The sequence below is a fragment of the Canis lupus genome, chromosome 13 (assembly GCF_048164855.1).
Source record: "Canis lupus baileyi chromosome 13, mCanLup2.hap1, whole genome shotgun sequence".
In the NCBI taxonomy this organism is placed as follows: Eukaryota; Metazoa; Chordata; class Mammalia; order Carnivora; family Canidae; genus Canis; species Canis lupus.
Window position 1 is genome coordinate 17365974 of NC_132850.1, and position 10669 is coordinate 17376642.

The window sequence follows — 10669 nt, forward strand, 5'->3', positions numbered from 1 at the left end:
TTACCATAATGTAATTTCCACCCCATCTTCTCAGCACAGAAGTCTGATTGAGATTCTCTCTCTCCCTCTGCCCTTTTCCCTGCTTGCAGACTTTCCCCTTCTCTAAAAAAAAAAAAAAAAAAAAAAAAAAAAAATCCTAAAAAATAACACAACAAAATTTATGCTATTAGTATAGTTAGCATTATTCCATTATTTCATAGGCTCACATAATTTTCATTTTTTGTCTGAGATTTACAAGGATAAACTTTATAAAGATACCAGTTTTGCTTTAAGTGTATAATTGACACACAATGTTGCATTAGTTTCTAGTGTACAACATAGTGATACAGCATCTCTATACATTATGCTATCCTCACCACGAAGTGTAGCTACCAGCTCTCCCCATACCTATTACAGTATCATCCACTATATTTCCTGTGCTGTGACTCATTCCTGTGACTCATTCATTCCAAAACTTGGAAGCCTGCATCCCTCACTCCTCTTCACCTATTTGGCTCCACCCCTCACCTCAGCCAGGGTAACCCCTCTGGTAACCAACCACCAGTTCTCTGTATTGATGGATCTGATTCTGCTTTGGGGTTTGTTCATTTGTTTTTTAGATTCCAAGTGAAATCATACGGTATCTGTCTTTCTCTGACTTATTTAACTTAGCATAATATTTTCTGGACCCATTCAGTTTGTCACAAAGGGGAAGATCTTTTTTTTTAAGATCTTTTTAAAAAAAAAATCTTTTTTTTTAATGGCTAGTAATATTCCATTGTATGCATATGCCACATCTTCTTTACCCATTCATCTATGATGCACCCTCAGGTTGCTTCCATATAAACGTACTGTCTATTTAAGTTATAATTCAAGGTAATTGTACACCTGTGTTTACATTTAGGATTCTTACATATTAGTGTAAATAATAATAAGCTATTTGCCTCACAAGGCAATTTTAAGGAATTTAGGTGATTCTTTTAATCTAGCCTTTTTATTGAAATCAAATAGAGTCTTACATAAATCAGGCTGTTTGCATGTTTATTTACACGCAGTTGAAATCTAGGAGTCATACAGCCATCCTTTAAATCCCAGACTCTCCAGTTTAACTTATCAAAGAGTTTGCCTTGATTGAATATATTTAATTAATAGTGATGAAATTTTGATTACCTTGATTTCATTCACTTCCTGAATCTCAATTAAAAGTCTTAGTAGAAGGGCGCCTGCCTGACCGGCTCAGTCGGTAGAGCATGGGACTTTGATCTCAAGGTTGTGAATTTAAGTCTCACATTTGGTCTGGAGCCTACTTTAAAAAAAAAAAAGTCTTAGTACAAAAGACTTTCTTAAAACCTTTCTTATGACTCGTAATTGTTGATCTGGTATCAACTTGCACATCTTCACTCTGTATTTCCAACCCAGCAGTGACATGAGCGCCAAAGGCGGCTTAACTTTTCTTATCAGACACATTCTTCAGGCAAAGGAATTAGGTGAATACTATTTAACATGTTTCTAATAACTTAGTTGTTTACACGGTTATTTACATGAAGTTCCAAATTTTTATTAGAATGTGATGTTTACCTTTTAAACAAAGTTTTATTTATTCACTTTTAAAAGATTTATCCATTTGGCAGAGAGAGAGAGAGAGAGAGAGAGAGAGAGAGAGAGCAGGGGGAGGGGCAGAGGGAGAAGCCGGCTCCTGCTGAGCAGGGAGCCCAACCCAGGGCTCCAACCAGGACCCTGGGACCATGACCTGAGCCAAAGACAGACACCTAACTGACTAAGCCACCTTTTGGGTAAAGGTGCCCCTTACCCAAAGTTTTAGAACTCATTCTAGTCCAAGTGAAAAAAAGTTTTCACTTGCCTGGGACTTTTCTTTTTTTCTGAAACAGAAAATCGCCTTAGGATTCAGAGTACTAAAGATTAACTTCTTCAAACTATTTGCTGCACTCCTTTAATAGTTCAATACGAATTCAATCAGCGACAACAAATTTGAGGGGTTTACACCCTTGACTTTCCAGGCATCTATGAGGGTAGACTGGCCTCCCTTATCCAATGGTAATTTCCCAACTTCTTCGAAGGTAACCTCCAGAGGAACCGCCTTTCCTTTGCCTTGGTGGTTGTGCTCACACCAAACGCTTCCCTACTTGCGTTGCTTCAGAATCAGAGAAGCCAGTCTCTCTCGTGAGGGCCCTGAGACCCCTTGGAGGCCCCTCCTCATTTCTACAAAGGGCAAGAGCAGCAGTTAAAAGGCTAATTCGCTATTCACATGAATGGATGTCAAGACCTAACATCCCGTGAAAAAAGGCAAATTTCAGAATAAGTGGTGAATAATGACACTTCTATGTATTTAACAGCACATAAAAACATTAATATCGTGGGAGAAAGCAGATTAGTAGTTGCCTGGGGATGAAGTGAGAAATCAGTAGGGATTACAAGTGTATCCCACGGTGGCAGCTCCTCGGGGCGGCCTTCCAGCAGCCGAGAGCCCCAGCCAGGGTCTGGGAGTCCCTGCGGCTCCTCTCCCCGCACCTCTCAACCCATCCCAAGCCCCAGGCAAAGGGGCGTGGGCCACTTGGATAAAAAATTTTAGAGACCTGAGGCTGGAGGGGGTGGGGGTGGCCCTAGGGCGGGACTTTCTGGGGATCGCTAAAGCCCCAAGGCTAGTTGGTGACAGTTAGGCCTTCGGTGGTGGGGACCCAGCGGAGACCTAGAGGCGAGTTTCGGGGGAGGTCAGGAGTCACTCGTGCAACCCCAGACGTGCGTCCCTTGGCTGAGGATCTGAGGACTGGAGGAAGGAAGATGGGCCTCGAGAATGCCATTACCATTTCCAGGCGACCTGATGGAATCTGTTGAGTTTTACCCTGGAAGTAATCTGATTAAATCCACAGCAACGAGATGGCCTCTGCGGGCCTGAGTGGCTGATGGGATTTAGGACCGAGGCCTCGCAGGCCGAGGCGCGGATTCCCAGCGCAGATCCTCGGAGTCGAAGGCCCGGTTCTCAGCTCCGGGATCGGCCGAGCCGCGGCCAACCACTCGCCTTAACGGCTCGGAGCTCCAGTTTTCACGTCGTAAGACCCACCTCGGGGGCCCGTGGCGGGGATGAGGGGGCCGGGCCGCGCCACGCGCCGGGCGCCCGGTGGGGCCGCGGGGGCCGCCTCGCAGGTAACGCGATGGGCCGCGGTCGCGAGAGGTCGAGCGCACAGGTGGCGGGATGCGCCCCGGCTCCGCCCCGAGGGGCGTGGCCGGCCGAGGGCGCGAAGCTGCGGGCGCGGCGCATCCGGCGGGCAGCACATGGAGCCAGGCCGCGCTCCGGGCGCCTCGGAGCCGCCGCGCCCGGCCTCGCCCCGCGTCCTCGCGCCGGAGCCGCCGATGGTGAGGTCCGGGGGGGTGGGGGAGCCCCGGGCCCCCCAGGTGGGCCGTCGGGAGCCGCAGCCCCGCGTGCGGAGGCGGGGGCCGGACCTCGCAGAGGGCTCCTTCCCTCGAGGGCGTGTTCGGGGCACCCCCAGCCCCGCGCCCCGTGCCCGGCCTGCCCCGGGGGCGCCCCCCTCCCGGCGGACGCGGCCTGCAGCGGGGGCACCGAGGGCTGGGCCTGCTGCTCGTCCGTCCGCGGCTCTCGAGGGCCTGGCGGCTGCCTGCCCGGAGCCCCCCGGGGGCCCGCGGCCCTGGGCCCGGCCGCGCAGACGTCGCGGGAGGGACCGCGGGGGCGGGGGGTGGCAGGGATGGGCAGGGATGGGCAGGGTGGGCAGGGTGGGCAGGTGGGCCCGGCTGGTCCTGCTACAAACCAGCCATCTGCCGCCGGACGTGGAGCCGGGGACGCACTCCTTCCTCCTCTCTCTCCTTTCCCGCCATCCTTCCTTCCCTTTTTTTTTTTTTTTTTTTTTTCGGAAAAATCTCTTTCTTTTCCTCCCCTGGTCTCATCGAAGTGAACTGACAACCGCCAAGGCATTTGAAGCGGACGGCAGGGTAATCTGATGTGTGTACAGGTTGTGGATGAGCCCTGCCATCAGGGTAATTAGCACATCTATCACTCACGTGGTCCCCTTAGTTGTGTAGGTGAGAATGCTTGCGACCTACTCACTCTCTTAGGAAATTTCAAGCCCACCTACCGCGATCTCGAGCCCAGTCACCTCCTCGGAGCTTATCCCCTCCAGTTCGTGCCCCGGGACCGACCTCTCCCGCTCCCCTCCTCTCGGACTCCTCTGCTTTGGACTTCTCTTTTCTTATGTTCCACGTAGAAGTGATACAGTATTTGTCTTCCTCTGGCCGATTTCCCGTAGCATGATGCCCTTCAGGTTCACCCCTGCTGTCAGGAATGCTAGAATTTCCATCTTTTTAGTGGCCCAATAATATTCCATCGTAATGCACACACACCCCCATTCTCTTCGTTTAGCCATTCGCCCTGGTCACAGACCCTCGGGTTGTTTCCATATCTTAGCTCCAGTGAACGTGGATGTGCAGATATCTCTGAGATCCTGATTTTATTTCCTGCAGATAAATAGGCAGAAAAAGAATGACTAGGCGGTAGCTCCACTATTTCTTTTTTGAGGAACTTCCATACCATTTTCCACAACGACTGCATCGATTTAGGAATTCCAACAACAGTGTGCAGGGATGGGGGGCGGGGGGTGCCTGGGTGGCTCAGTCCATCCGATGTCGGCTTTCGGCTCAGGTAAAGATTCCCAGGTCTTGGGATTTGGGGGATTGAGCTCTATATGGGGCTCCCTACTCAGCGGGGAGTCTGCTTCTCCCCCTGCCCCTCACCCTACTCATGCTCTCTACCTCTCTCTCTCTCTCAAATAAGTAAACAAAAAGAGTGCGTAAGGATTCCCTTTTCTCCACATCCTCCCCCAAGTGTTTTATCTCTTATCTTTTTTGATAATAGGAGTTCCAGCAGTTAATGAGGTGCTGCCTCATTGTGGTTTATATTTGCATTTCCCTGATGATTAGTGATGATCAACACCTTTTCCTATAATACCTGTCGGCCATTCTGTGTATCTTCTTTGGAAAAAACGTCTTTTCAAATCTTCTATTTTTCAATTGAATTGTTTGTCTTTTTGCTATTGAGTTGTATGACTTTTCCATATATTTAGATATTAGCCCCTTATCAGACAGATGGCTTGCAGATGTTTTCTCCCATTGCACAGGTGGCTTTTTACTTTGTTCATTATTTCCTTTGCTGTATAGAAGTGTCTCCCTTTGATATGGTCCCACTTGTTTATTTTTGCTTTCGGTGCTTGAGCTTTTGGTATCAAAAAAGTTGTTGCCGAGACCAATGTTAAGGGGCTTTTTCACTATGCTTTCTTCTATTTTTTATTTATTTTTATTTTTTTTATTTTTATTTTTTTTAATTTTCACCTATTTATGATAGTCACAGAGACAGAGACAGAGAGGCAGAGACACAGGCAGAGGGAGCAGCAGGCTCCATGCACCGGGAGCCCGACGTGGGATTCGATCCCGGGTCTCCAGGATCGCGCCCTGGGCCAAAGGCAGGCGCCAAACCGCTGCGCCACCCAGGGAACCCGCTTTCTTCTATTTTTAAAAGATTTTATTTATTCATGAGAGGCACAGAGAGAGAGAGAGGCAGAGGGAGAAGCAGGCTCCCCTCCAGGAGCCGGATGTGGGACCTGATCCCTGAACCCCAGGATCACGCCCTGAGAGGAAAGCAGAGCTTAACTGCTGAGCCATCCAGGCGTCCCTCAAGCAAATTTTTTTTTTTTAAGATTTTATTTATTCATTCATGAGTACACACAGAGAGAGAGAGAGGGAGAGACACAGGCAGAGGGAGAAGCAGGCTCCACGCAGGGAGCCCGATGTGGGACTTGATCCCGGGTCTCCAGGATCACGCCCTGGGCCAAAGGCAGCCACCCAGGGATCCCTCAAGTAAATTTTTAAAACAGATTTTGTTTATTTGGCAGAGAGAGAGAGAGAGAGCAGAAGGAGAGGGAGCAACAGGCAGAGGGAGAGGAAGAAGCGGGCTCCCCTCTGATCTGGGAACCCAATGCGGGGCTCAATCCCAGGACTCTGGGATTATGACCTGAGCAGAAGGCAGATGCTTAACTGACTGAGCCACCCACGCACCCCATTTCAAGTAAATTTTTGGACGTGGTGTAAGAAAAGGGTCTAGCGTTGTTCTTTGGCGTGTGCATACCCAGTTTTCCCACCATTATGGAAGAAACCATCCTTTCCCCATTGTGTGTTCTTGGCACCGTTGTCAAAGATTAGTTGACCTATAGGTATGGGTTCAGCTCTGTGTTTTCTTTTTTTTTTTTTTTTTAATTTATTTTTTTATTGGTGTTCAATTTACTAACATACAGAATAACACCCAGTGCCCGTCACCCATTCACTCCCACCCCCCGCCCTCCTCCCCTTCTACCACCCCTAGTTCGTTTCCCAGAGTTAGCAGTCTTTATGTTCTGTCTCCCTTTCTGATATTTCCCACACATTTCTTCTCCCTTCCCTTATTTTCCCTTTCACTATTATTTATATTCCCCAAATGAATGAGAACATATAATGTTTGTCCTTCTCTGACTGACTTACTTCACTCAGCCAGCTCTGTGTTTTCAATTCTGTTTTCTTGGTCTGTGTCTGTTTTTATGGCAGTACCGTGTTATTTTGATTGCTAAAGCTTTGTAACATATTTGAAATCAGGAATGGTGATGCCTCCAGCTTTGTTCTTCTTTCTCAAGATTGCTTTTGTTATTTTGAATCTTTTTTTCTATTTTTGTGAAAAATGACGTTGGAATTTTGTTAGAGATTACTTTGAATCTATAGATCGTTTGAGATAGTATGGACATTACAACAATAATCCAGGAGCAGTCAATGGCTTTCTGTTTGTGTCTTCTTCTGTTTCTTCCTTCAATGTCATACAGTTTTCAGGGTACAAGTTTTTTCACCTTTGGTTCAATTTATTCCCAAGAATTTTATTGTTTGTAAGGTTTTTGTAAATGGGATTGTTTTTTAAATTTTTTCTTTCAATAGTTTGTTGCTCGTGTATAGAAACACAACTGATTTTTGTGTATTGATTTTTGTATCCTGCAACTTGACTGAATTTGTTTATTAGTTCTAGCAGTTTTTTGGTGGAGTCTTTAGGGTTTTCTGTATATAATATCATCATCTGTACAAAGACATTTTTACTTCTTCCCTTCTGAATTGGGTGCCATTTATTTCTTTTTCTTGCCTAATTGCTCTGAGTAAGACTTCCGTGATGAATAGGAGTGGTGAGAATGAGCACCCTTGTCTTGTTCTTGATCTTCGAGAAAAAGCTTTCAACCTTTCATCATTCAGTATGATGTTAGCCGTGGGCTTGTCATACAGGGCCTTTGTTATGTTGTGGCATACTCCTTTTTTTTTTTCAGATTTTATTTATTTATTAATGAGAGACACACAGAGAGAGGCAGAGACATAGGCAGAGGGAGAAGCAGGTTCCCCACTGAACAGGAAGCCCAATGTGGGACTCCATCATAGGACCTCAGGATCATGACCTGAGTGGAAGGCAGATGCTCAACCACTTAGGACGCCACCCAGGTGTCCCTATATTCCTTCTTATTTCAAACTCAGGAAGACCAATTGAGAGGCAACTGCAGGGACGCCTGGTGGCTCAACGGTTTGGCCCCTGCCTTCGGCCCAGGGCCTGATCCTGGAGACCCAGGATCGAGTCCTGAGTCGGGCTCCCTGCGTAGAGCCTGCTTCTCTCTCTCTGCCTCTCTCTCTGTATCTCTCATTAATAAATAAGTAAAATCTTAAAAAAAAAAAAAAAAAAAGAGAGAGGCAACTGCAGGTTTTTAGGCAAGAGATGATGGTGGGGCAGACTAGGGTAGAATCAGCACAGATGGAAAGGAAGGTATGTGGAATTGGGACTCAGTAAGGTAAGAACCCTGAACTTCTAACTTTTTTTCCAGGATCCTATGACTGAAGATCTAGTTCAGTCATCCTGCAACAGCAGAGAGACTTCCATGGACTCTTTGCCTCAAACAATTGAGGAAATTGAGGAATTTCTCAAGGAAGTCTCTGAGTCCTATAAGGCAAGAACCGCAGCTGCACCAGAACCACAGATATATACACCTCTGACTGCCTATGGTGAGGACAACCAAAATGAGTCAGCCCAGAGGGTGATGACTCCTTTGAAGTCCACAATGATGATTTCTGCATGTTCTAACAATCCTGGGACAGTCCTTGTTCAGAACTCAACAACACCCACCGTTAAAGCCCTTGATATGCCCCCTGGAGACCTAAGTGAAATTTTTTTCATGAACCGAAAGGTGATGTTTGATGAGAGAAAACCCACAACAACCTCCTGGATGACAGATACTACTGACAACCCAAAAACATTCACCGATTGCCAAAAGATAACTATCACTGCAAACAAGATGGCAGTCCCCAATGAAGGCAGCCAGATGAAGATGATGACCAGTGATGACCAGATCCTCTATGAAAGACAGGTAATAACTCTTAAAGAGGGCTACATGATGACCTTTAGTGGTAACCAGACCTTCACTGAGGACCATAAAATTACTTCCAATAATAACTATACCCTGAAGTGGAACCAGATGGCAACCCTGTGTGAAGAGCAGATAATGACCCTCAGTGATGACCAGACCTTCTATAGAGACCAGATAACCTTCAGTGGGGGCCAGACCCTCAATGGGGGTCAGATGGAGACCTACATTGGTGACCAGACCCTCTATGGAGGCCAAATGACCTTCAGTGGGGACCAGACCCTGTATGGGGGCCAGATGAATACTCTTAATGATGACCAGACCCTTTATGGAGAACAGATGAACTCCAGGGGAGACCAGATCCCCTATGGGGGTCAGATGAAGACCCCTAGTGGTGACCAGACCCCCTGTGGAGGCCAGATGACAACTCTTAAAGGGGGCTATACAATGACCTTCATTGGTGACCAGACCTTCCCTGGGGGCCAGATAACAACATGCAGTGGTGTCCAGACCCCCTATGGAAGTCAGATGATGATGTATAAGGGAGATCATATGAGAACCTTCACTGATGACTACAACCTATATGGAGATGGAGGCCATATGATACCACATCAATCCTCACCACAGCCATACCCGGGATTCTTGTACTTTTCAAGTTCCCATTTGACCCATGGACAATACCTAGAAGAGCAGAAATGCAACATCAAAACCCAGAAAAGTAAATTCCAGAAGAAGCCTGACATTTTGAAGACCTACACTTGCACATACCAGGACTGTGGGAAATCCTATACTAAGCCTTCCCACCTCCGAATCCATGAACGCAAACATACTGGTGAGTGAGGGCTGAGGGATAGGGATGTGCTTTTATAAAACTTTGGGATCATTGAGATTGTTGACACCTCTCTCTAAGCCTGGGAGCTCAGAAGACTAGAAAAGGCTGACCTGTTTGAAAGGGTGGATAAAGCAGTTCTAGAAAGAGAACTATATAGTTCTGGGGGAGAGCCAACCTGGCTGCAGCCTTTTGTGTTGTTAACTGTGCTGAGATGATGGGAATAAGTGGAAGGGTTTTGACCTTCTAAGGCTGGTCTTGACTCTACCTCTCCTGGGACTGACCTTTCATGGACCTCTCCTAAGGCCCAACAGATGCCCACTCCCGACCTCATTATTCCCCCACTGACTTTCCTGCTGACCCTTGCTTTTCCTATTTCTCTTTTTCTCTTCCTCTCCCTCCTTCACAATTTTTCTCTCATCCTTCCAACCTGCGCTGCCTTCCTAGTCTTCCTCTTTTTTTTATTTTTTTTTATTTTTTTTTAAATTTTTTATTTATTTATGATAGTCACAGAGAGAGAAAGGGAGAGAGGCAGAGACATAGGCAGAGGGAGAGGCAGGCTCCATGCACCGGGAGCCTGATGTGGGATTCGATCCCGGGTCTCCAGGATCGCGCCCTGGGCCAAAGGCAGGCGCCAAACCGCTGTGCCACCCAGGGATCCCACCTAGTCTTCCTCTTTCACTCACCACCTCCAGTCTCCTCTCCTCTGGCTCTCCATCTCCTACTCCAACATGCTTAAACCCTTTATCTTCTCTGTTCACTTTCAGCTTCCCTGTCCCATGCTACCCAGAAGCATGACAAATTTCTCTTTTTCTGATCCAGGGGAAAAGCCATACAAATGCAATGTGAAAGGATGCACATGGAGATTCCCCCGTTCGGATGAGCTCAACAGACACAAGAGAAAGCATAGTGGGGAGCGGCCCTACCTGTGTACTAAATGCAACAGGAATTTTGCACGATCTGATCACTTGAAGCAGCATCAAAGAATCCACAGATAATGTTCACCTGTGACTATATACTCATCAGGCTATGAAGAAACGGGTACAGCTGAACAATTCTGTCTACTAAGCTTTTGTTTGCTCTGTATCTAGCACTGTCACAGCCTATAATAAGTGCTTAATATTATCTGTAAGGTTTTTGTTTATTTTTTTCTGAAACACACAAGGAACACATATATGCATTTCAATAGAATCAGAAGCACTTTTCATTCATTCCCCACTCCAACTTTAACTTTTTATCCTGTGCTATCAATCCTTCTAGATCTTGCTCTGTGCATTTGCCTCTATTTGTACATGTAAAAGTGGACATATGTAGGTGATGAAATTTATACACAGTTCAGATGTGTAAAGAATGTAGCATTCTGTATCTGAGCTCATATTTCTCTGGGTATCCATTTTAATGTGGTTAAGAGAAGGGAGACCCTTGG

At 46.7% G+C, this 10669-nt stretch overlaps 1 protein-coding gene and 1 long non-coding RNA gene across 2 annotated transcripts; one reads left to right on the forward strand and one right to left on the reverse strand.

Annotated features, from left to right (window-relative positions):
* Nucleotides 1–24: 24 nt before the first annotated feature.
* On the reverse strand, nucleotides 25–3129 carry LOC140602663 (uncharacterized). Its single transcript, XR_012005566.1, has 3 exons — nucleotides 2802–3129; nucleotides 1150–1285; nucleotides 25–102 (listed from the first exon to the last, which is right to left on the reverse strand). It is a non-coding gene; the product is annotated as an uncharacterized lncRNA (long non-coding RNA).
* On the forward strand, nucleotides 3064–10368 carry KLF18 (KLF transcription factor 18). Its single transcript, XM_072772487.1, has 3 exons — nucleotides 3064–3351; nucleotides 7878–9246; nucleotides 10066–10368. The coding sequence occupies exons 1-3, from the start codon at nucleotides 3079–3081 to the stop codon at nucleotides 10239–10241; spliced, it is 1818 nt and encodes a 605-aa protein (XP_072628588.1). The 5' UTR covers nucleotides 3064–3078; the 3' UTR covers nucleotides 10242–10368.
* The last annotated feature ends 301 nt before the right edge of the window (nucleotides 10369–10669 follow it).

Coding starts and splice junctions, on each gene's coding strand:
- KLF18 (XM_072772487.1), top strand. CDS start 3,079: ATGAGGGGGCCGGGCCGCGCCACGCGCCGGGCGCCCGGTGGGGCCGCG. Junction 3,352..7,877: donor TCGCGCCGGAGCCGCCGATG/GTGAGGTCCGGG, acceptor CTTTTTTTCCAG/GATCCTATGACTGAAGATCT. Junction 9,247..10,065: donor CCATGAACGCAAACATACTG/GTGAGTGAGGGC, acceptor TTTCTGATCCAG/GGGAAAAGCCATACAAATGC.